General features: G+C 70.1%; 1 protein-coding gene across 1 annotated transcript; it reads left to right on the forward strand.

Annotated features, from left to right (window-relative positions):
* Positions 1-4,191: 4,191 nt before the first annotated feature.
* Positions 4,192-23,326, forward strand: ARHGAP9 (Rho GTPase activating protein 9). The gene is made up of 17 exons (XM_065419244.1): positions 4,192-4,606; positions 5,874-6,130; positions 7,890-8,108; positions 9,268-9,414; positions 10,478-10,597; positions 10,916-10,977; positions 11,355-11,442; positions 11,682-11,777; positions 12,587-12,685; positions 14,086-14,212; positions 14,326-14,439; positions 20,056-20,154; positions 20,709-20,786; positions 20,918-20,971; positions 21,441-21,575; positions 21,938-22,043; positions 23,140-23,326. The coding sequence occupies exons 1-17, from the start codon at positions 4,192-4,194 to the stop codon at positions 23,324-23,326; spliced, it is 2,403 nt and encodes an 800-aa protein (XP_065275316.1).
* The last annotated feature ends 1,974 nt before the right edge of the window (positions 23,327-25,300 follow it).

Below are 25,300 nucleotides of genomic sequence, written 5' to 3' on the forward strand. Positions count from 1 at the left end.
TTCAGATTGGGGCTAACAGCTTCCTTCATAACAGACAGGACGAGGATGGAGACTCCCAAGCCCTCGGACTTGCAGCGCTTGGGAGCACCCCAGAGTGCTCACTGGGGTTGTGAGGAGGCCAGCGTGTGCTCCAGAGCTCAGCTAACCCAGCTGGTACCGCACAGCATGGCACAAGAGAGCAACGAGCGATAATGCGCACCGGATTCCACTGCCGGATGCACGCTCGGTTCAGCGTCAGCCCGGCGGCGCTGGATAGCTTCACCTTCCCTGGCACAGCCTGAGTGGAGAACGCCCGCTGCTCACCCTGTGACACAGACACAGAGGGGACCCAGGAGTCCTGAGTCCAGTCCTCTGTTCTTGCTGCTAGAGCACATCTCCTTCCAGAACTGGGACTAGAACCCAGGAGATCTCACACCCCTCCCCCGGCTCTAACCACTAGACCCCACTCCCCACCCACAACCAGGAATAGAATCCAGGAGTCCTGACACCCAGCCTCTCCCACCACTCTCATCCACTAGGCCCCACTCCTCTCCCACAACCAGAAATACAACCCAGGAGTACTGGTGCCCCCAGCAGACAGCCAAGCTCTGTGCCCAGGGCCAGCCCTGGCTGCCTGTCACATGGCCGGGGAGGTGTCACTACAGCTGCTGACGTGGGCCCGAGCTGTCCCAGGACCCTCCTCCTTTGGCAGCTGCTGCTGAGAAGCTGCCAGCAAAGTTGAGGAGGTCCCGCTCCAATGAGGGGAGCGACTGGACAGTGAGCGGCCAGGTAAGGGGCCTAATGGGGCGGGGAAGGACTTTTCTGGCCAGCCTCTTAGCCAGGGAGAAGGTCCCCAGGCTCCTGGCGCTGGCGGGGGGCTCGCCAGTCGCAGGCTGCCCACCGTTCTAGGGCTGAAGCCCTTGTGAGATGCTGCTCAGAGCCATGGGGCTCCCTAGAAAGATACGTGGGGAGGGGGGCATCTCTGCAAGGCTCCCGCCGAGAGCATGCGCCCGTAGGAAAAACCCTGTGGTGCTGCGGCCTGGGCATCCCATACAGGTGCAGAGAGCCACCGCCGGGCTAAATCCTACCACCACAGCCACGCACGGGCATCATCCGGCTGGAACCACGCACAGCCACCGCCGGGCTGGTGCCACGCACGGCCATGATCGGGCAGGAGCCACGCACAGCCACCGCCAGGCTGGTGCCACGCGCGGCTGCAGGTTGTCTGAGGCACAACTTTGCAAGAGGAAAGGCGCTGAGCCGGCGATTCAAACCACATGTTGTCTGTCTCCACACCGCCCCCGGCACGCAAGGAAATGCAGCGTTCAAAACAACGTCTGGGGGAGCCACCCAGGCTAAGCCGGGCTGTCCAGGCTGCAGGGACGGAGAATAAAACAGAGGGGTGGTAGGTGGGACTCTACTCCTGGGAATGGTCGAAAGGGGCGGACTAGGCAGCGCTGCTGCCTGTCCAGATTTTCCCAGGATGGGCCGATTCTGGAGGTAGCTGTCCTGGGAAATGTGCAAGGATGCTTGCGCGGCACACGCTGCCGGCTGTCCATTTTTAGAGGCTCAGGATCACCCCACCTGTCCTATGTTTTTGTACCTCTGAAGTGGCAGCCCTAGGACAAGGCCCCAGGCTTCCCAACACCCACGAGGGGGGCATGCGATTGGTAAGAGAGAGAAGGAGGAAAATCCAGGTGTGTTGTTTGTGGGAGACGCAGATCCCCATTTTCCAGATGGAGAAACTGAGGCCAGGGGTAGATGACATGACTTGCCCAAAGTCACCAGGCAGCAGAGGAACCCTGATCTCCTGGATCCCTGCCCTGTACCCCATCCCCATGGCAGCCTCCCTCCCTCTCAGTGGGTGTGTCTCTGATTGTCGGAGGCATCATGCCTCCCCGCGGCTCCGGTTGGAGTTGGCTGCTGTTTGCTCAGCGCCTCAGCCGCAGGGCTGCATTTTCGATGGACTGCCGTTGGTTTCGCGCGCGGGCCGAGGGTCCTGTTTAACTGGTGACGTGCCAAGGATAGTCCATTTCAGAACTCAGGGCGAGGGGAAGGGACAGAACTGGACAGAGGCAGGGGTAATTGACGAGGCTTGGTTGTCAGATGCAGTCCCCCAAAGCGACTCGATTGAAGGGGTCTCCGGGGAATAGCCCCCTGGCCAAGGGGGGGCATGGCGTATTTTGGAATCAGTGATAAAGAAGCAGAGAGGGCCTGGGGGATGCAGAGTCTTGAAGGGCTGTTAATCCTCATCGTTGGCTGCAATGTAGGGGCACCACCCAGAGCTAGCTGCATCCCGTCAAATTGAGGTTTGTCCTGGGGGGTGCGATGGAGTCTGATGAGGCCCCGGCAGGGAGGTGGGTTAGAGGGAACAGGACTCTCCTCTCATGATTGTTTTATTCCACATGGGTCTTCCCCCCCCACCCAGTTCCCTCCTTCCCATCTGTGCTGAGCGTGGGCTGCGCCCCAGGGTGCTGGAGACAGAGACTCACTCTGCTCACGCCGCAGCTCGGCTCACAGGAAGCCGGTGCCCCTCGCCGAGCGGAAATGCGGTACCTGCGCTCTGTGCGCCGGGGGGGTGGGGTGGGGGTGACTGTACGAAAACAATTAAAACCAGGTCCTTTGTGCTGCCTCGAGGGCGGGGGGAGGGGAGTGAGGCTGGGCCAGCGGCTGCCTTTTCGGGGTCCCTGACTTCAAGACCCCCCAGCCGCTCCTCCAACCAGCCGGAGCATCTCAGAGACGGGCACCAAGAACACACACATACCCCCACCCGGCCCTTGGCCAGTCACGCCAGTCCTTAATTCCCCTCCTTGGTGCCAACCGGCGCCTTGGTTCTTGGCTGCACAGGAGAGGGTGTGGACTGGCCCCACGCACGGCAGAGCAAACACCAATCCCGCCACTGGAGATCCCGACAGGCGCGCTGTGTCTGGCTCCCCCTTCCCATAGTCACATGCAGAATGGGCAGTCAAGAGCCAGGACTCCTGGGTTCCATCCCCAGCTCTGAGACGGGAGGGGGGATCTAGCGGTTAGAGCGGGGGGCTGGGAGTCAGGACTCCTGGGTTCCACCCCTGGCTCTGCTGGTAACTCTGCCTTGGGGGTATCCCCACGCCGTGCCCCAGGAGGCTGACCTGCTGACAGGCCTTTGAGAGCCTGGGCTGGCAGGGGTGCCAGTTTCGTAAGCACAGCCCCGACCTTCGCCCCTTGGGGACAGATGCACCCGGCTCGGCGCCCTGGTGCCCGGAGAGCATTAACCCTTCAGTGCCTGTTTTTCTTCTCCCCCCCGCAGGTGCTGCAGGCCACCCCATGGCAGCACCCCAGCGGTGGTGAGTCCCTGCGTGCCGCGCCAGCACCTTCAGCCCAGCCCGTCCCGGAGCCTGAGCTCCCTCCTGGCCACGTCCTCTCCTTGGGTTCAGCTGGGCCTGAATGAGGGCAGCTGGCCCCCCTCCCCTGCACAGCCCCACGCAGACGCCTGCCCCTGTGGCTCTGGGCACGTGCAACGGACCCATGGGCACAGAGCATGGGCAGAGCCCCCTTGCCATGCCAGTTCTCGGCTCCACCTCCATCCCCACGGCCCAGGGCGCATGGGGGGAGGAAGGGGCCTGGAAGATGCCCCACATGGGGGACTCTGAGTCCCAATGTCCCGCCTCTGGGGGAAATGTTGGGGTCACCCGGGGAGGAGGGGGGATCCCCAGGGCTGTGTTGCTGGTTCGGGCCCTGGAGCAAGAGCCGCTTCTGCACCCCTCTGCCCAAGGCTCCCTGGTCTGGGGAGGGGAGGACATGCCAGGGCCCTGCCTCCCCCCCCAACAGAGCCAGTCACCCCGAGCTGTACGTGGCCGCCTGCGATGAGCCACTGGCTGGAAAGCCGCAGAGCTGGCTGGCTTCCTGTTGTAGCAGCATCTGGGCTTCCTGTAGCCACGTGGCCTCACCCGCTGGCCGCTACCAGGGCACTGAGCCCTGCCTCGGACATGTCCTCTGGCGGGGCAGGGCAAGCAGCCATGTCCCAGTCTCTGCAGCCCCCCTCCCCCCCCCCGCCGGTCCAGCAGCAGGCCTGAGGCCAGGAGGTCTGGGGCCAGGGGGAGGAGTGGATCACACTGGCACCGTGCGTCCCAGAGGGGAAAGCCCCCATTCTCCAAGCCAGCTGGTCCACCTTTCCCCATGCCATTGGGGCCGACGCCCCGTGTCTCAGCCTGGTCCCCTCCCTTCTCCTTCCAGATGACGGTGCTGGGCCCCGGCTGGGCTGGGCTGGCGGCGCGCACACGGCGGCCAGCCGCTCTCCCCCTCGCTAAGATGCTGTCCGGGCGGTGGCGGCTGGAAGGCCGGTCCTGGCGCCGGGCCGGCTCCTCGCCCGGCTCCTCCTCGTCCGTGGCGCTGCGAGCCCTCTACGACTACCAGTACGAGGCGGAGGACGGGCGCCAGGTGGCCATCGCAGAGGGCGAGCGCTTCCTGCTGCTGCACAAGTCCAACGAGGACTGGTGGCAGGTGCGGCGGCTCAGCGATCCCCGGAGGGCGCGGCCCATCTTCGTGCCGGCCACCTACGTGGCGGAGGTGGGCCCTTGCGTGGAGGGTGGCCCGTGGCTGAGCGCCACGCTGCTCGCAGCTGCTGGCACCGGGCAGCACCCGTCCCCGGGTGAGTGTCTGCCAGGTAGTGGGGTGAGGGCTCAGCAGGGGGCTCTCTCCCCTCCCAGCTTGGCACGAGGGGGTACTGGGCTGCAGGGACCAGCCTGGGGGTGTCACAGATCCACAGGATCAGGACCGTCTCTGGGAGGACCCAGACCCTCTCGGGGTGTCGCTCGCCCTCCAGGGTCTCCCACGTGGCTTCCTCGCCTCCTTAGACCGGCCCCGTGGCCGTCAGCCCCCCTGCGTCCCACCAGCGAGTCTCACTGAGACAGACCCCTGAGGGCGACTAGTCCGCTCTGTGCCCCTCGCCTGCCAGCGCAGGGGCGCTCACACGGCGGGGCCAGGCAGCCGGGCGTCCGTCACCTGGAGCCTGGCCCAGGGAGGCCCTGGGCTAGTGCCGAGGGACAAAGGCTCTGGGTAGCCCAGCACCCAGCCAGGCTGTGGGAAACCCCCTTGTTCCAGCTCTGACTCTCTGTGAGCCCACCCCCTTCCCAGTAGCCAGCCCTTCTCCCCCCCTCGCCCCTCTCTGGAGCTGCGGCTCAGCCCCCCTGCGGAGAGGTGGGGCCCAGATCTCTGTCCTTGGTTGCTAGGTATCGGTGTCTGGGCAATTGGGGTGGCCATTGTCTTCTCAGATGCTCCTGGGATTAAGGCCGGGCCAGTGGGGGCGCCACCCGCACCTCCACCTCTTCGCCTGCCCTGGGAGCAAACGGCCCTTTGCTACCCCCGGGGAACAGGGCAGCACAGCGGGAAACTGAGGCACGCACAGGCTTCGTGGAAATGTTACAAAATTCCCGCTTTGTCACAGGGGGTTCAGCAGGGGACGCTCTCCCCTGGCAGTCAGGGCTGGCCCCAGTGTGGCGCTGGGGGGCTCTGTGCTGCAGAGAGCGGGGGGGGGGGCTCAGCAGGGGGCGCTGTGCTGCAGGGAGCAGGTGGGGGGCTCTCCCCTGGCAGTCAGGGCTGGCCCCAGTGTGGCGCTGGGGGGCTCTGTGCTGCAGAGAGCGGGGGGGGGGGGGGCTCAGCAGGGGGCGCTGTGCTGCTGGGAGGGGGGGCTCAGTAGGGGGCGCTAGAGGAGGCTTCTGTCGAATGAGCTGTGAAGCCAGGGGGCCAGTGGGGTCATGCCCTGAGCTGGGGGGGGGGGTCCCAGGCTCTGAGCTGAGCAGTGGGGTACCCTCTGTCGCCCCACGTGCTGTTCACAAGCCGAGACGCCCCCTCCCCTCCCCCCGCTGCCCCCTGGCGCACCAGAGGCTCTGACCCAGCTGTTCTCTCCCCCTCGCCAGGCCTGCAGCCGCGGTACCGATCCCTCCAGGACCTGTCCAGCCCCCCAGCCCGGCCTGCCCAGCCTGGCCACCACTCCTGCCACAGCCTGAGCCTGCCGGCCTGGGACCCCAACCCCCAGCTCGGCCCGGCCCACCCCGTCAGCAGGAGCGTCAGCGCCACCGGCCTGGCCCAGAGCCCCGGCAGGGACGCGCCCGCCCCCAGATGCCAGCAGGAGCGGTGCCCGGAGCCGGTGAGGCAGGGGGTCAGCCCCCCTGGAGTGAGTATGGCCTCCTGGGGGAGGGGCAGGGGTGGGGTGTGCGCATCTGGCTTCCCCCCCATCCTGCCCCGCCCTTCTCCATATCACCCACCCAGAGCAGACGGGCAGGGGTGGAGCAGTCCCACAGCACGTGGGCAGCCTCCTGCTAGCCCAGCCCTGGGCTCCCCACACCCCCAGCTCTGCCGATGCCCCTCAGTCCCGACCCTCAGCCCCTGCTAGCCCAGCCCTGGGATCTCCAGACCCCCAGCTCTGCCGGTGCCCCTCACTCCCAACCTGCAGCCCCCTGCTAGCCCAGCCTGGGCTCCCTGTTGCCTGGCCCTGGCCTTGGGTTCATTTGGGAGCCTCCCCCGTCCCACCCACCCGCCTTCCTCTTTCTTCCTCTCTCTGACCACAGGGAGGGAAGTGTAGGTGCAGGGGCTGTGCTAACCCACAGGATGTGGGGTGAGCGGTGGGAGGGGCTGCCCCATGGGGTGCGGCCTGGAGCAACGCTACAGGCTCAGCTCCCCAAGAGTTACAGGCCCAGCTGCTGCTGGGGGCCGGGGCTGAGTGCTCAGCTGCCCCCCCAGGAGGGGGGGGCGGACTGACGGGCTAGGCAGCAGCGCCAAGCCGTGAGTGTCTGCTTGGGACCTGGGGGGAGGGCGGGCAGCGGGGCTTGGGGGGCAGGAGGAAGAGGAGACAGTCATGGGGAGGGAGGAAGGGCACTGCGGGGCGGGAACCGGGTGCAGAGAGGCACAGGATAGGGGACAGAGGGGCTGAGCAGGGACGAGGGGGCCTGGGGTATGGGGGTGGGGACGATGGGGGGCACAGGAAGTGGTAGGGTGGAGTGGGCAGAGCAAGGGGTAGGAAACTGGGGGTACAGGAGGGGGGAGGGAGCCGGGGGCTCGGGGGGGGGAGGGAACAGGGGCTCAGGAGGGGGGAGGGAACAGGGGGCTCAGGACCAGGGAGGCTGCAGGGGGCACCAGCTGACGGGCGGCTCAGGGCCCCTGGCACTGTTCCAAGCCGCTCTGGGGAAACCGTTCCCAACCTTGGCTAAAGCAAAAGTTTCTCTGCTTCGCCCAGAGCCGGGGGGGGGGGGGGGGGGGAGGAGGAGCCGGGGGGTGGTGGCGGGGTCACAGGCCCGGTGCTCGGCACCCGCTCCGGATGCCGCCACCCAGGACTCTGGGGCGGGGTCTCCCCTCGGGGCTCACTCCCCCCGGGCAAGGAACCGGCTCGGTTCGGCGCCTCGTGGGTCTGCCCTCTGTCACCCGGTGAGCTCCCCTGGGGGAGCCTGACACGCCCCCAAGGGCTCTGCCCCCCACCTGCGGCCGGCAGTGACTCCCAGCCAGCGGGTGAGAGGCGGGTTGTTCGTCGCCGGGAACCCAGCGTAGGACAGAGCTGGTTAGCACCCACCAGGGACGCTCAGCAAAGTGCATCTGGGGGGGAGCCAGAGCCCACGGCCCTCCCCCTGAGTCCCAACCCAGGAGACTGACCCCTTCCAGCTGCCCAGCCACAGTCTCCCCCCCCCCCGCTGTCCCCCTTCCGCTCCTCCCCCCCACACTTTGTCTCTTTCCCGGGCCAGCAGGTCACCTGCTCTGCACCAGCACCTCTGGCTCGGGCCACCACTTTCCAGGCTCCCCCCCCCCCCCTCGCTCCCGACCCGCAGCCCCTCCTGGATTCTCTCTGACTGTGCACCCCCAACTCTGACATTGGGCTGGGGGGTTCCCTGTAGCCGCTGGGGGCAGCAGCCCTGACAGTAACCAGCCCCCCACATGCCCTGCAGGTTCCGCCCCCTGGAGCCACCATGGAGGAGCCCCCGATTTACTGCAACCTGGAGGAGATAAAGAGGGTGAGGGGGGAGCCCCCCAACCCCAGCGCCCCCCCACTGCAGGTGCTGGACACCTGGGAGCGCCACCTCGACCCCAGCACCAGCCGCAGCTACTTCTACAACCCGGAGACAGGCGACAAGTCTTGGAAACCTCCGCGGCGCCACCGGGAGATGGTAGGCAGCGGGGGGGCTGCCCCATTGTCCCCCTGGGCCGGGTGTGCTGCCCGGCCTCCCATGCCCTGGCCTGGCCGAGCCAAGCATCCGGGCTGCCCGCCAGGTGCTTTAGAAGGCTCAGCACTAATTGCTCTAACGAAGCACCCCAGGGAAGGGAGGGAGCTGGGTGGGCCGTGGGCAAAACCCGTGAGTCTCCTGCTGCGACAGTGTCCCAGGAGCGCGGTACCAAGAGCAGTGCAGGTCAGGAGGGGCCCCGGCAGAGCTGGTGGGAGGCAGGGCTGGGCTAGCAGGGGCTGCGGGTCTGGAGTGAGGGGCACCGGCAGAGCTGGGGGTGGGGAGCCCAGGGCTGGGCTAGCAGGGGCTGCGGGTCGGGAGTGAGGGGCACCGGCAGAGCTGGGGGTGGGGAGCCCAGGGCTGGGCTAGCAGGGGCTGCGGGTCGGGAGTGAGGGGCACCGGCAGAGCTGGGGGTGGGGAGCCCAGGGCTGGGCTAGCAGGGGCTGCGGGTCGGGAGTGAGGGGCACCGGCAGAGCTGGGTGGGGGGAGCCCAGGGCTGGGCTAGCAGGGGCTGCGGGTCGGGAGTGAGGGGCACCAGCAGAGCTGGGCGGGGGCAGGGCTGGGCTAGCAGGGGCAGCGGGTCGGGAGTGAGGGGCACCGGCAGAGCTGGGTGGGGGGAGCCCAGGGCTGGGCTAGCAGGGGCTGCGGGTCGGGAGTGAGGGGCACCAGCAGAGCTGGGCGGGGGCAGGGCTGGGCTAGCAGGGGCAGCGGGTCGGGAGTGAGGGGCACCGGCAGAGCTGGGTGGGGGGAGCCCAGGGCTGGGCTGGCAGGGGGCTGCGGGTTGGGGGGGAGGGGCACCGGCAGAGCTGGGCAGGGCTGGGCTGACAGGGGGCTGCGGGTCGGGAGCGAGGGTCACCGGCAGAGCTGGGCGGGGGCAGGGCTGGGATGACAGGGGGCTGCGGGTCGGGGGGAGGGGCACCGGCAGAGCTGGGTGGGGGGAGCCCAGGGCTGGGTAGCAGGGGGCTGCGGGTCGGGAGTGAGGGGCACCGGCAAAGCTGGCCAGGGGCAGGGCTGGGCTGACAGGGGGCTGCGGGTCGGGAGTGAGGGGCATCACCATGGTGCGGGATGGGGGGCACTCCCTGACTCGCTCCCCTCTCCCCTGCAGAGTTTGGTCCCCGTGGAGGCCCTGAGCCCCGAGCCCCCGGCAGCCGCTGACCCGGGGGAGACGCTGGCGCAGGGTGGGGGCAGCGTCCGGGCCACCCGGCTCGGCTACACCAAATCCATGATCTTGCCGGAGTCCCACGTGCCCAAGGTGAGATGCCCGCAAGGGACTGGGGTCGCGTGGGGGGGACTGGGGGCAGCGCCCGTGTTGTTTCTGTAGGGTCGGTGTGTTGGGGGCGGGGCTGGTCCTCGGGCCACATCTGGGGGGGGGGCGAATGTCAGGAGAGGGGTGTCTGGACTGTTCTGTCTCTGGGGCCGCAGGGTGCATGGGGGGTGGGTCCTTGGCTCTGGGGGGGCAGGAGGGTGTCTGGGGCAGCAGCCCCATGTTATTTCTCAGGGAGACAGTGTGTTTGGGGTGTGGGTTAGCATTCTGGGGGGAGCCCCATGCAAATCCCGCATCCTCTTTCAGGGGGCAGGATGGGGGGGTATGGGGGGCATGGGGGGGGCAGGGTGTTGGGAGGCATGGTGGGGGCCGGGTGTGGATGCCAGGTGTTGGGGGGCATGGTGGGGGCAGGGTGTTGGGGGAGAGGGCGGGGGGGTAGGGCGTTGGGGGGCAGGGCGTTGGGGGTAGTGTTGGGGGGGTAGGGCATTGGGGGACATGGTGGGGGCCGGGTGTGGATGCCAGGTGTTGGGGGGCATGGTGAGGGTAGGGCGTTGGGGGCAGGGTGTTGGGGGTAGTGTGGGGGGCAGGGTTTTGGGGGGTAGGGCGTTGGGGGCAGGGTGTTGGGCCAGTTGTGGATGCCAGGTGTTGGGGGGCATGGTGGGGAGGCAGGGTGTTGGGGAGGTAGGGGGTAGTGTGGGGGGCAGGGTGTTGGGGGGAAGGGCATTGGGGGACATGGTGGGGGCCGGGTGTGGATGCCAGGTGTTCGGGGACAGGGCGGGGGTAGGGCGTTGGGGGCAGGGTGTTGGGGGCAGGGTGTTGGGGGGCATGGTGGGGGTAGGGCGTTGGGGGTAGTGTGGGGGGCAGGGTGTTGGGGGGCAGGGCATTGGGGGACATGGTGGGGGCCGGGTGTGGATGCCAGGTGTTGGGGGACAGGGCGGGGGTAGGGCGTTGGGGGCAGGGTGTTGGGGGCCAGGTGGGGGGGTAGGGCGTTGGGGGGCAGGGCGTTGGGGGGCAGTGACCCATCTCCCCTGTTCTCTCATTCTCTCTGCAGGTGTCTCACCGCAGGAATCGCTCCCAGCACAACTTTGAGGACTGGGTGGGGACCGGTCCACCCTCCACCTCCCCCTCCTCCCCCGGGGACTCCCCCCCTCGCTCCTCCGACTTACCCCATGTGAGTTACCTCCCCCCCCCCCCCGCTGACTGCACAGGAAGCTCTGAGCCAGCAGCTCCCAGAGCCGGGGGGGGGGGTGAATGGGCCCTGCCCCCATCCCCTTGGTCACCCCCAAATTGATTAGATTCCCAAGAACTGGCTGTAGCCTGGGGTGGTTCAGGCTGGGGGGTGCTGGCCTGGGCAGGTTGGGGGGAGGGAGTGGGAGGCAGGGCTGTGGGGGGTGAGGGGTGGGGTTACCAGGGGGCTGTGGAGGAGAGGCAGGGAGTGGGGGGCAGGGGCTGTGAGGGGTCGGGGGGCTGACGACTCTCCCCGCGGCAGGAGGTGGAGAAGGCTGGGCACCTGAACAAAACCAAGATTGCAGAGGGTGGCCGGAAACTCAGGTACGTGTGTGGGGGGGTGTCCCTGCAGCAGGTGGCAGGCATCCTGGGGAGGCAGGGGGGGGTCCCTGTGGTGGGGGGAGGTGGCCTGCGGGGGCAGCAGGGGGGGTCCCTGTGGCGGGGCGCGGGGAGCCGCTCAGCCTCTCACAGCCCAGGGGGTTTGGACAAGGGACGTCCTGGGCATGAATGGACAATGGGGCCTTTCTAGCTGCCCAGAGCACGCGGGGGGGCGGGGGGGAAAGCTCGGGGCCCAAGGAGGGGGGAGCTCAGGGCATGGCGGGGGGGGGGGAGCTGGGGCTCCCAGGGGGAGGGTTCCAGGGCAGCAAGGGGCGGGGGGCAGGGAGCTATCCCAGCTGGGCTCAGCCCCCTCTCTCTGGCAGGAAGAGCTGGGGCGTCTCCTGGGTGGTGCTGGCTGGGAACAGCCTCGTCTTCTACAAGGATCTCAAGGGCCCGGCCCCCACCAGCTGGGTGAGTGGGGAGCTGGGGGGGGAGTGAGCGGGAGAGTGGGAGGGGGCAGAGGTGAGAGGGGCAGAGGAGGGGGTCACACCTGTCCCAGACCCCAGGAGCTGGGAGCTGTCTGGGGAGGGGCCGCCCTGCCCCCAGGCCCCCCCGTGCCAGCCCACGCTGCAGCCCAGGGGGTGCTTTGGGCCCGAGGCTGAGCGATGCCCATGGGTGCTGCCCTGACACCCCCTCCCATGGCCCCCCAGAGACCCGCCAGCAGCAGGCCGGAGAGCAGCGTGGACCTGCGGGGCGCCGTGCTGGAGCGGGCGCGAGACATGTCCAGCAAGAAGAACGTCATTCATGTGAGCGTGGGGGGAGCCCCGGCTCCCAGCAACGTCCCCCCAGGGACCCAGAACCCCCCCTGGCTCCCAGCAACGCCCCCCCCCAGGGACCCAGAACCCCCCCGGCTCCCAGTTTCGCCCCCCCAGGGACCCAGAACCCCCCCCGGCTCCCAGCAACGCCCCCCCAGGGACCCAGAACCCCCCCCGGCTCCTAGCCATCCCCCCCAGGGACCCAGAACCCCCCCCCGGCTTCCAGCCATCCCCCCCAGGGACCCAGAACCCCCCCTCCGGCTCCCAGTAACGGCCCCCCAGGGACCCAGAACCCCTCCCCCGGCTCCTAACCATGCTCCCGCAGGGACCCAGAACCCCTGCAGCTTCCAACAACGCCCCCCCAGGGACGCAGAACCCCTCCCCCGGCTCCCAGCCATCCCCCCCAGGGACCCAGAACCCCCCCGGCTCCCAGCCATCCCCCCAGGGACCCAGAACCCCCCCTGCTCCCTGCAATGCCCCTCTAGGGACCCAGAACCCCCCCTGCTCCCTGCAATGCCCCCCCAGGGACCCAGAACCCCCCCAGGATCCCAGCAACACCCCCCAGGGATCCAGAACCCCCCCTGCTCCCTGCAATGCCCCCCCAGGGATCCAGACCCTCCCCTGGCACCCAGTGTCCCGTCCTGGCACCACTGCCGAACTCCGGGGCTCCTGGACCCCTGCACCCCACGGTCCCTGCCCCAGAGCAGCCTGGTCCCCTCAACTGCCCAAGGGGGGCCCTGCGGGAGGGGGGGGCTGCCCCTGCCTGGCCCGCTGACCTGTCCGTGCCCCCCCTCCGGCAGCTGCGCACAGTGACTGGCAACGAGTTCCTGCTGCAGTCGGACAGCGAGGCCGAGATCCAGGACTGGCACCAGACTATCAAGGGCGTCATCCGTAGGCTGGTGAGTGCCGGCGGGCAAAGGGTTAACGCGGCCCAGGCCTGGGTATTGGGGGGCCCCACCCATGGGAGAGCTGGGGACGGGAGGGGATAAGGGAGCTGCCCCCTGCCGACCCGCCCCCCCCGGCTCTGCCGGTTCCCCTCACTCCCGACCTGCAGCCCCCTGCTAGCCCAGCCCTCGGCTCCCTCCCACCCCGCCCTGCCAATGCCCCTCACTCCCGACCCACAGCCCCCTGCTAGCCCAGCCCTTGGCTCCCTCCCCACAGCCCTGCCGGTGCCCCTCACTCCCGACCTGCAGCCCCCTGCTAGCCCAGCCCTGGGCTCCCTCCCCACAGCCCTGCCGGTGCCCCTCACTGCCGACCCACAGCCCCCTGCCAGCCCAGCCCTGGGCTCCCCACCCCCAGCTCTGCCGGTGCCCCTCACTCCCGACCCACAGCCCCTGCTAGCCCAGCCCTGGGCTCCCTCCCCACAGCCCTGCCGGTGCCCCTCACTCCCGACCCGCAGCCCCTGCTAGCCCAGCCCTGAGCTCCCTACCCCCAGCTCTGCCGGTGCCCCTCACTCCCGACCTGCAGCCCCCTGCTAGCCCAGCCCTGGGCTCCCTCCCCACAGCCCTGCCGGTGCCCCTCACTGCCGACCCACAGCCCCTGCTAGCCCAGCCCTGGGCTCCCTCCCCACAGCCCTGCCAATGCCCCTCACTCCCGACCCACAGCCCCCTGCTAGCCCAGCCCTCGGCTCCCTCCCCACAGCCCTGCCGGTGCCCCTCACTCCCGACCTGCAGCCCCTGCTAGCCCAGCCCTCGGCTCCCTCCCCACAGCCCTGCCGGTGCCCCTCACTCCCGACCTGCAGCCCCCTGCTAGCCCAGCCCTGGGCTCCCTCCCCACAGCCCTGCCGGTGCCCCTCACTCCCGACCTGCAGCCCCCTGCTAGCCCAGCCCTTGGCTCCCTCCCCACAGCCCTGCCGGTGCCCCTCACTCCCGACCTGCAGCCCCCTGCTAGCCCAGCCCTGGGCTCCCTCCCCACAGCCCTGCCGGTGCCCCTCACTCCCGACCTGCAGCCCCTGCTAGCCCAGCTCTGGGCTCCCTCCCCACAGCCCTGCCGGTGCCCCTCACTCCCGACCTGCAGCCCCTGCTAGCCCAGCTCTGGGCTCCCTCCCCACAGCCCTGCCGGTGCCCCTCACTCCCGACCTGCAGCCCCTGCTAGCCCAGCCCTGGGCTCTGCCCCCCTGGCCCCCCTCAATCCCGACCTGCTGTCCCAGCCCTGGGTTGCCCCGAATGTGGGGAATGCCCAGCACGCTGCCCCTCCCCCTCTGTCCCCTTGTGTGTCTGGGAGTGGTTCCCATCCCCCGTCACATCACCCCCCCCCCCCATTGGCTGCTCCCTGGCCTGACACACCCCCTGCGCCCCAGGACCGGGAGAACCCCCTGGACGAGCCGGGCTATGTGCTGCGCCGGGCGGGCAGCTCCGAGCTGGGGGACCTGAGCGGGGACGAGGAGGACGAGGGGCTGAGGCCGAAGGACAGCTGGAAATCCTCCGGTAGGTGCCCACCACATGGGGGGGAGGGGGCTGGCCTTGGGCTCGGGGGAGGGGAGGGGGTGACGGGCCTGGGGGGCTCTTTGGCTGCTTCACCGCCTCTGCCCCCCCTCCAGGCTCCCTCCGCAGCCCGGACAGCACCGAGAGGAAGCGGGTCAAGAGCAAACTCAGGCGCTTCATCGTCAAACGGCCCCCGCTGCAGAGCCTGCAGGAGAAGGGGCTCATCCGAGGTGGGGACCCCCTGCCCCCCACCCCCCTGCATCCCATCCCCCTGCATCCCATCCCCCTGCCCCCCGCCCCCTGCATCCCATCCCCCTGTACCCCATTCCCCTGCCCCCCCACCCGCTGCATCTCATCCCCCTGGGTCCCACTCCCCTGCATTCCATCCCCCTGTACCCCATTTCCCCTGCCCCACCGCTGCAGAGCCTGCAGGAGATGGGGCTCATCCGAGGTGGGGACACCCTCCCCCATCGCTCCCCCTGCCCCCATCTACCTTCCCCACATCCCCCTGCATCCCATCCCCCTGTACCCCTTCCCCACCCCCTGCTCCATACCTCCACCTTGTCTCCTCCATTCCCTGCCCCCCCACAACACCCCCACCCCTTGCGCCTCATCTCCCCCAGCCCCTCTGTAACCCCCCCGCCCGCCCAACACCCCCGCCCCTTGCGCCTCATCTCCCCCAGCCCCCTCTGTAACCCACACCCTGCCCCCCACAACCCCCCTGCCCCTTGCGCCTCATCTCCCCCAACCCCTCTGTAACCCCCCCCGCCCGCCCAACACCCCCGCCCCTTGCGCCTCATCTCCCCCAACCCCTCTGTAACCCACCCCCTGCCCCCCACAACACCCCCGCCCCTTGCGCCTCATCTCCCCAGCCCCTCTATAACCCACCCCCTGCCCCCCACAACACCCCCACCCCTTGCGCCTCATCTCCCCCAGCCCCTCTGTAACCCACCCCCTGCCCCCCCACAACACCCCCGCCCCTTGTGCCTCATCTCCCCCAACCCCTCTGTAACCCACCCCCTGCCCCCCCACAACCCTCCCGCCCCTTGCGCCTCATCTCCCCCAGCCCCTCTGTAACCCACCCCCTGCCCCCCCCACAACACCCCCGCCCCTTGCGCCTCATCTCCCCCAGCCCCTCTGTAACCCACCCCCTGCCCCCCACAACCCCCCCGCCCCTTGCGCCTCATCTCCCCCAGCCCCTCTATAACCCCACCCCTGCCCCCCACAACACCCCCACCCCTTGCGCCTCATCTCCCCCAGCCCCTCTGTAACCCACCCCCCTGCCCCCCCACAACACCCCCGCCCCTTGCGCCTCATCTCCCCCAGCCCCTCTGTAACCCACGCCCTGCCCCCCCACAACACCCCCGCCCCTTGCGCCTCATCTCCCCCCAGCCCCTCTGTAACCCACCCCCTGCCCCCCCACAACACCCCCGCCCCTTGCGCCTCATCTCCCCCAACCCCTCTGTAACCCACCCCCTGCCCCCCCACAACACCCCCGCCCCTTGCGCCTCATCTCCCCCAGCCCCTCTGTAACCCACCCCCTGCCCCCCCACAACCCCCCCGCCCCTTGCGCCTCATCTCCCCCAGCCCCTCTGTAACCCACCCCTGCCCCCCACAACACTCCCACCCCTTGCGCCTCATCTCCCCCAGCCCCTCTGTAACCCACCCCCTGCCCCCCCACAACACCCCCGCCCCTTGCGCCTCATCTCCCCCAGCCCCTCTGTAACCCACGCCCTGCCCCCCCACAACACCCCCGCCCCTTGCGCCTCATCTCCCCCAGCCCCTCTGTAACCCACCCCCTGCCCCCCACAACACCCCCGCCCCTTGCGCCTCATCTCCCCCAGCCCCCCTGTAACCCACCCCCTGCCCCCCACAACACTCCACCCCTTGCGCCTCATCTCCCCCAGCCCCTCTGTAACCCACCCCCTGCCCCCCCACAACACTTCCACCCCTTGCGCCTCATCTCCCCCCAGCCCCTCTGTAACCCACCCCCTGCCCCCCCACAACACCCCCCGCCCCTTGCGCCTCATCTCCCCCAGCCCTCTGTAACCCACCCCCTGCCCCCCCACAACACCCCCACCCCTTGCGCCTCATCTCCCCCAGCCCCCCTGTAACCCACCCCCTGCCCCCCACAACACTCCCACCCCTTGCGCCTCATCTCCCCCAGCCCCCCTGTAACCCACCCCCTGCCCCCCCCACAACACCCCCACCCCCTTGCGCCTCATCTCCCCCAGCCCCCCTGTAACCCACCCCCTGCCCCCCCACAACACCCCCACCCCTTGCGCCTCATCTCCCCCAGCCCCTCTGTAACCCACCCCCTGCCCCCCCCACAACACCCCCCACCCCTTGCGCCTCATCTCCCCCAGCCCCCCTGTAACCCACCCCCCTGCCCCCCACAACACTCCCACCCCTTGCGCCTCATCTCCCCCAGCCCCCCTGTAACCCACCCCCTGCCCCCCCACAACACCCCCACCCCTTGCGCCTCATCTCCCCCAGCCCCCCTGTAACCCACCCCCTGCCCCCCACAACACTCCCACCCCTTGCGCCTCATCTCCCCCAGCCCCCCTGTAACCCCACCCCTGCCCCCCCACAACACCCCCACCCCCTTGCACCTCATCTCCCCCAGCCCCTCTGTAACCCCACCCCCTGCCCCCCCACAACCCTCCCGCCCCTTGCGCCTCATCTCCCCCAGCCCCTCTGTAACCCACCCCCCGCCCCCCACAACCCCCCCGCCCCTTGCGCCTCATCTCCCCCAGCCCCTCTGTAACCCACCCCCTGCCCCCCCACAACACCCCCCGCCCCTTGCGCCTCATCTCCCCCAACCCCTCTGTAACCCACCCCCCCTGCCCCCCCACAACACCCCCGCCCCTTGCGCCTCATCTCCCCCAGCCCCTCTGTAACCCACCCCCTGCCCCCCACAACCCCCCCCGCCCCTTGCGCCTCATCTCCCCCAGCCCCTCTATAACCCACCCCCTGCCCCCACAACACCCCCCGCCCCTTGCGCCTCATCTCCCCCAGCCCCTCTGTAACCCACCCCCTGCCCCCCCACAACACCCCCGCCCCTTGCGCCTCATCTCCCCCAACCCCTCTGTAACCCACCCCCTGCCCCCCCACAACCCTCCCGCCCCTTGCGCCTCATCTCCCCCAGCCCCTCTGTAACCCACCCCCTGCCCCCCCACAACACCCCCGCCCCCTTGCGCCTCATCTCCCCCAGCCCCCTCTGTAACCCACCCCCTGCCCCCCACAACCCCCCCGCCCCTTGCGCCTCATCTCCCCCAGCCCCTCTATAACCCACCCCCTGCCCCCCACAACACCCCCACCCCTTGCGCCTCATCTCCCCCAGCCCCTCTGTACCCCACCCCCTGCCCCCCCACAACACCCCCGCCCCTTGCGCCTCATCTCCCCCAGCCCCTCTGTAACCCACGCCCTGCCCCCCCACAACACCCCCCGCCCCTTGCGCCTCATCTCCCCCAGCCCCTCTGTAACCCACCCCCTGCCCCCCCACAACACCCCCGCCCCTTGCGCCTCATCTCCCCCCAACCCCTCTGTAACCCACCCCTGCCCCCCCACAACACCCCCGCCCCTTGCGCCTCATCTCCCCCAGCCCCTCTGTAACCCACCCCCCTGCCCCCCCACAACCCCCCCGCCCCTTGCGCCTCATCTCCCCCAGCCCCTCTGTAACCCCACCCCCTGCCCCCCACAACACTCCCACCCCTTGCGCCTCATCTCCCCCAGCCCCTCTGTAACCACGCCCTGCCCCCCCACAACACCCCCGCCCCTTGCGCCTCATCTCCCCCAGCCCCTCTGTAACCCACGCCCTGCCCCCCACAACACTTCCACCCCTTGCGCCTCATCTCCCCCAGCCCCTCTGTAACCCACCCCCTGCCCCCCCACAACACTTCCACCCCTTGCGCCTCATCTCCCCCAGCCCCTCTGTAACCCACCCCCTGCCCCCCCACAACACCCCGCCCCTTGCGCCTCATCTCCCCCAGCCCCTCTGTAACCCACCCCCCTGCCCCCCCACAACACCCCCGCCCCTTGCGCCTCATCTCCCCCAGCCCCCCCTGTAACCCACCCCCTGCCCCCCACAACACTCCCACCCCTTGCGCCTCATCTCCCCCAGCCCCCCTGTAACCCACCCCCTGCCCCCCCACAACACCCCCACCCCTTGCGCCTCATCTCCCCAGCCCCCCTGTAACCCACCCCCTGCCCCCCCACAACACCCCCACCCCTTGCGCCTCATCTCCCCCAGCCCCTCTGTAACCCACCCCCTGCCCCCCCACAACACCCCCCACCCCTTGCGCCTCATCTCCCCCAGCCCCCCTGTAACCCACCCCCTGCCCCCCACAACACTCCCACCCCTTGCGCCTCATCTCCCCCAGCCCCCCTGTAACCCACCCCCTGCCCCCCCACAACACCCCCACCCCTTGCGCCTCATCTCCCCCAGCCCCCCTGTAACCCACCCCCTGCCCCCCACAACACTCCCACCCCTTGCGCCTCATCTCCCCCAGCCCCCCTGTAACCACCCCCTGCCCCCCCACAACACCCCCACCCCTTGCGCCTCATCTCCCCCAGCCCCTCTGTAACCCACCCCCTGCCCCCCCACAACACCCCCACCCCTTGCGCCTCATCTCCCCCAGCCCCCCTGTAACCCACCCCCTGCCCCCCACAACACTCCCACCCCTTGCGCCTCATCTCCCCCAGCCCCCCTGTAACCCACCCCCTGCCCCCCCACAACACCCCCACCCCTTGCGCCTCATCTCCCCCAGCCCCCCTGTAACCCACCCCCTGCCCCCCACAACACTCCCACCCCTTGCGCCTCATCTCCCCCAGCCCCCCTGTAACCCACCCCCTGCCCCCCCACAACACCCCCACCCCTTGCGCCTCATCTCCCCCAGCCCCTCTGTAACCCACCCCCTGCCCCCCCACAACCCTCCCGCCCCTTGCGCCTCATCTCCCCCAGCCCCTCTGTAACCCACCCCCCGCCCCCCACAACCCCCCCGCCCCTTGCGCCTCATCTCCCCCAGCCCCTCTGTAACCCACCCCCTGCCCCCCACAACACTCCCACCCCTTGCGCCTCATCTCCCCCAGCCCCTCTGTAACCCACCCCCTGCCCCCCCACAACACCCCCACCCCTTGCGCCTCATCTCCCCCAGCCCCCTCTGTAACCCACGCCCTGCCCCCCCACAACACCCCCGCCCCTTGCGCCTCATCTCCCCCAGCCCCTCTGTAACCCACCCGCTGCCCCCCACAACACCCCCGCCCCTTGCGCCTCATCTCCCCCAGCCCCTCTGTAACCCACCCCCTGCCCCCCCACAACACCCCCGCCCCTTGCGCCTCATCTCCCCCAGCCCCCCTGTAACCCACCCCCTGCCCCCCCACAACACCCCCGCCCCTTGCGCCTCATCTCCCCCAGCCCCCCCTGTAACCCACCCGCTGCCCCCCCACCACTGCAGAAGCTGCAGAAGAAGGGTGTTCAATCAAGGTGGGGACCCATATGCCCTGCCCCCCCTCCCGCTGATACAGGACTGCATGGCCTTAGGGGACATTTGATGCAAATTATTTAATAAGGCAATTTGCATATTTGTAAAAACTGTCCCCTGCCCGCACTCAGCCCTGCCTCCCTCCCCCTGGGCCCTGTTCTCAGCCCCCCCCCCCCCCCCCAGCCTCCCCTTTTCACCCATCCGAAACTTGGTGCCCACAGCACCCCCAGTGGCAGCTGTTGGGATTGCAGCTGGTGGGGCGAGGGGACGGGCTGGGCAGCCCTTGGGGTGAGAGCAGGTCCCCCCTCCCCCCCCCGGGTCTGTTTCTGCCTGGCCTGGCGCCCACCGCTGCCCTCTCTCCAGACCAGGTCTTCGGCTGCCGGCTGGACGCCCTGTGCCAGCGGGAGAAGGACATGGTGCCCCGCTTCGTTCGGCTCTGCGTGGAGGCCGTGGAGAAGAGAGGTCGGAGCCCCGCGGGCAGGTGCCCGGTGTGCCAGGCCCCCCCCAGCGTAGAGCCCCTCCCTCCCTGGGGCCCTGCCTGCCATTCGGGGGTGTCTTTCTGCAGGGGCCCCCCATACGGGGGCGTCCCAGAGCCCCTCGCGCCCCAGCCAGCGCCACCGGCACCCGGGGAGGGGGAAGAGACCTCGGACAGGGGGCAAATGTGCTCCCTGTGGGACCTCCGAGCGGGGCTTGGGAGGTGGGCAGGGGCACCTCCGAGCGGAGGGGGGGCAGGGGGGCATATGGGGCTCTGAGCGGGATGGTGGGGCGGGGGACACATGGAGCTCTGAGCAGGGTCTGAGGGGTGGGCGGGGGGGCACACGGAGCTGTGAGCAGGGGCGGGGGGGCAGGCAGGGGGCACACGGAGCTCTGAGCAGGGGCAGGAGGCAGGTGGGGGGCACACGGAGCTCTGAGCAGGGCCGGGGGCAGGTGGGGGGCACACGGGGTTCTGCAGGAGAGGGGCAGGGGTCATAACTGCCCTGAGCAGGGTCTCACCCCTCCCTCCCCCGCCCCTGCAGGCCTGGACGTGGACGGGATCTACCGGGTGAGCGGGAACCTGGCCGTGATCCAGAAGCTGCGCTTTGCCGTCGACCGGGGTGAGCGTCTGCGCCCGGGGGGCGAGAGGGGGCCCTTGGCCTTTGCCCCGGGGCTGCAGTGGCCCCACCCAGCCGGCCTCCCCGTAACCCCCAGCCAGAGCGGGGCCGTGACGGGGTGTGTTGTTTTGCAGAGCGGGCAGTGACCTCGGACGGGCGCTACGTCTTCCTGGAGCAGCCGTGCCAAGGTAGAGCCGTGCCGGGCGGGCACCGCGTGCGCGTCCCCTCCCCCTGCGATGGGGCCGCGGCTGGGCCTGTGCGTGGAGCCCCGCGGGGTGCCCGGTGTCGCCGGCGGGGCGCGCTGCGCTCAGGGGGCGCGGGGGTCTTGGACGCGGGGGTGCCCGGCGTTGCCGGCGGGGCATGGGGGTCTTGGATGCGGGGGTGCCAGGCGTCGCCAGCGGGGCGCGCTGCGCTCGGGGGGTGCAGGGGTGTTCGATGTGGGGGTGCCCGTGGCTGGGAGGGCACTGGGTGAGGGGGACCTGGGGGTGCAGTGGGTGAGGGGGGTGCAGTGGCTCCCGTAGTCCACACCCTGGGCGCTCATTGCCCATGGCGCTGGCTCGGTCACTCCAGCGCGGCCGGGCCGGCCCTGCGCCCCTCGTGGTGCCCCCCGCGCTCCCCATGCTGCCCCCCCGGGGCTGACCCGCCCGTGTCCCGCAGAGGAGCGGCTGAGCCTGGCTGACCCCGAGTGGGACGACGTCCATGTGGTGACCGGCGCCCTCAAGCTCTTCTTCCGCGAGCTGCCCGAGCCCCTGGTGCCCTTCGCCCTCTTCGACGCCTTCGTGGCTGCCGTCAGTAAGGACCCGCCGCCCCCCACATTGCCCCTCCGCAGGGCCTCCCCTATACTCAGCCCCCCCCCCGCCGCTGTGGGGCCTCTCTGGGGCCCAGCTCCTCCCCCCCGGGCCTATCCAGTGCCCAGCCCCCCACCATGGTGTCTCCCCTGTGCCCTGCGCCCCAATCCCAGGCAGGGGCAGGGGAGGCGGGTGTTGGCTGATGCCCTGTGTTCCTCCACCCCCCCTTGTGGGCCCCCCAACCCCCAGGGGCCCAGGCGACCTTGCGCGGCCAGTGCCCACAGACTCCTGGGGGTGGGGGGGCAGCCCCGGGGCCCCCGTGCCCCCATCTCGTCCAGCTGCAGAGCCACGTCCTTCTCCCCACAGAGCTGCCGGCCTACGGCGAGCGGGTGCAGCACCTGGCCGAGCTGGTCCAGAGCCTGCCCCCTCCCAACTACGCCACCCTGCGCTACATCCTGGCCCACCTCCGCAAGTAAGGGGGGGCTGGGAAATCCGGGGGGGGGGGACAGAGCCAGGGGCTGGGGCCCCGGCAGACATGGGGGGCAGCAGGTCGGGGTTGAAGGAAACCGGTGGACATGGGGGGCAGAGGGGCAGGATTGAGGGGCCCTGGGAGACATGGGGCCTGTGGGTAAGGATTGAGGGGCCTCAGTGGCTGTGGATGGCTGCGGGTTGGGTTTTGGGGGACACCAGTGGACATGGGGGGCTGCAGGTCCGAATTGAGGGGTACCAGTGTCTGGGGGGACTGCGGGTAAGGATTGAAGGGCCCCAGTGTCCGTGGGGGGCTGCAGGTTGGGATTGAGGGGTACCAGTGGCTGGGGGGGCTGCAGGTTGGATTTGGGGGGCGCCGGTGGCCGTGGGGGACAGAGGGTCAGAATTGAGGGTACCAGTGGCTGGGGGGGCTGCGGGTCGGGATTGGGGGCCCCCACTGGCCATGGGGGGCAGCGGGTTGGGATTGGAGGGCCCCGGTGGCCGTGGGGGGCTGCAGGTCGGAATTGAGGGGTACCAGTGTCTGGGGGGGCTGCAGGTAAGGATTGAGGGGCCCCGGTGTCCGTGGGGGGCTGCAGGTTGGGATTGAGGGGTATCAGTGGCTGGGGGGGCTGCGGGTTGGGTTTGGGGGGCCCCGGTGGCCATGGGGGGCAGAGGGTCAGAATTGAGGGTACCAGTGGCCGTGGGGGCAGCAGGTTGGGATCGGGGGGCCCGGTGGCCGTGGGGGACAGAGGGTCAGAATTGAGGGTACCAGTGGCTGGGGGGGCTGCGGGTCGGGATTGGGGGCCCCCACTGGCCATGGGGGGCAGCGGGTTGGGATTGGGGGGCCCCTGTGGCCGTGGGGGGCTGCAGGTCGGAATTGAGGGGTACCAGTGTCTGGGGGGGCTGCAGGTAAGGATTGAGGGGCCCCGGTGTCCGTGGGGGCCTGCGGGTTGGGATTGAGGGTACCAGTGGCCGTGGGGGCAGCGGGTTGGGATCAGGGGGCCCGGTGGCCGTGGGGGCAGCAGGTTGGGATCGGGCGGCCCCGGTGGCCGTGGGGGGGCAGCGGGTCAGGCTCGAGGCCCCTCTCTGCCGCCCCCCAGGGTGATGGAGCACGCCGACGCTAACCGCATGACCCGGCAGAACATCGGCATCGTCTTCGGCCCCACGCTGCTGCGGCCGGAGAAGGAGCTGGCCAGCATGGCCGTGGACATGGTCCACCAGAACCAGGCCGTGGAGCTGCTGCTCTCCGAGTTCCAGCGCATCTTCCCGGCCCCCGGCGCCAAATGAGCCCCCGGCAGCGCCCGGGCACCGAACCCCTGCCAGGACCAGGGCCGCCGCCTGGAACAGACTGGACTCAGCGCCAGCCAAGGACAATGGCCCTGGGGCCCCATCCCACCTCCGGGCTTTGGACAATGGAGACCCTCCCTTGGGCCCTACTCAGGGCAGCTGCATGGGCGCCGGTGCCCCTAGAGGGGAAAGGCCCCGGGCCCCATTCCCCGACCCTCTGAGCCAGCCTGTGCCCGGCGCCCTCTGCCCTGCCGGGTCTGTGCGTGCCCAGGGCACCGTCTGTCTGGACTCTCGAGCCCGGGCAGTAAATGGCCGTCTGCCCAGGGAGCCCCCCGTCTCTGTGCTGTGATTCGCCGCGGGGGAGGGGATCACCCCAGTTACGGTGACGTGGAGGTGGGGGGTCCCAAGGGGCTGGGGAGGGGGGTCAGGCTGCTAGTCCCTCCCCCAATCGCTTCCCCTCTAACCCACTGCTCCCCCCTCCCCTCCCTGAGGAGAGAAGCCAGGAGTCCCTTGGGGGCACCAACCCCATTGCCCCCCGCGCTGAGTGCCCCCTGCCCCACTCCCCACTGTCCTGCGGGCATCGGCCCCGCTCCGCGCAGGACCCAGCCATGCCGAGGGGGGATGGTTATTTATTGATTGATTTCTCTGACCAGTTTACAATCAGAACAACCGCTCCCCCCCCTCCCGAGGTTGTGCCACGCGCTGCCAGGATCCTCGTGGGCCACAGAGCGAATCTCCCTTGGTGGTGCCCCGGGGGCGGGGGGGCAGGACTCGCACTGGTGCCTGGATGCAAGGGCACCGGGGGGGCAGGAAAGCTTTGCCGCTCAGGCTCTGCTGTGCACCGTTAACTGCGGGCTCTGGGGCGGGTGCCCGTGGTGCCCACCCAGCGGTGGCAGGGCCATCGCCATGGGCGGCAGGGGAGGGAGCCACAGCTGGGGGGCCTGGCCTGAGGGTGGGGCCCTGAGCCCTGGCATGTGGCCCACCCCCCCTCCAGACGCACGGGGGAGTCGCAGGGGGTGGGGGGCAGCGTCTCCCTGGGCCCGAGCCCCAGGTCCTAGGCCCAGTGGGGGCAGATGGGGGGTGGAGTCTCCCTGAGGTCCTGGTGCCCGCAGTAGGCTGGGGTGGGGTCTCCCTACTGGGGTGGGGGGGAGGGTCTCTCCCTGGGGGCTGGGGTGTCGCCCGGGAGACCGTGGGCAGTGCCTGGGGTCTCCCGTGGGGGCTGGGGTGTCACCCTGGTGACAGGGGGTGGGGGCAGGGGCTGGAGTCTCCCTGTGGGGGGAGGGAGCCGGGGTGTCGCCCTTGGGGGGCGGGGGTCTCCCCAGGGGGGCGGGGTCCAGGATCTCCCCGGGGGGGGCTGGGGTTGGGGTCTGGCCATGGGGGTTGGGGGCCGGGATCTCCCAGGGGGGGGTCGGGGTCTGGCTGTGGGGGACGGGGGCCAGGATCTCCCTGTGGGGGAGGCAGCCAGGGTGTCACCCTGGTGACAGTGGGTGGGGGCCAGGATCTGCCTGTGAGGGATGGGGGCCGGGGTGTTGCCCTGGTGACAGGGGGTGGGGTCCGGGGTCTCCCTGTGGGGGGAGGGAGCTGGGGTGTTGCCCTGGTGACAGGGGGCCAGGGTCTCCCCCTTGAGGGGCAGGGGTCTCCCCGTGGGGGGCAGGGGCCAGGGTCTCCCCGTGGGGGGTGGGGGTCTCCCCGTGGGGGGCGGGGGCCAGGATCTCCCCATGGGGGGCCGGGGTCTCCCCGTGGGGGGTGGAGGCCAGGGTCTCCCCGCGGGGGGCGGGGGCGCCCCAGGCCCGGCAGCAGCCCTGCCGGTGGTTGACGTGCTGCGAGTAGGAGCCGGAGTGGGAGAAGCGGCGGGCGCAGCGGGCACACTGGAACGGGCGCTCCCCGGAGTGCAGCCGGGCGTGTTCCGCCAGGTGGTGCTTGTGCTTGAAGGCCTTGGGGCAGAGCGGGCAGCGGTGCGGGCGCCTCCCTGCG

This window comes from Emys orbicularis, chromosome 19 (assembly GCF_028017835.1).
Source record: "Emys orbicularis isolate rEmyOrb1 chromosome 19, rEmyOrb1.hap1, whole genome shotgun sequence".
Classification (NCBI taxonomy): domain Eukaryota; kingdom Metazoa; phylum Chordata; order Testudines; family Emydidae; genus Emys; species Emys orbicularis.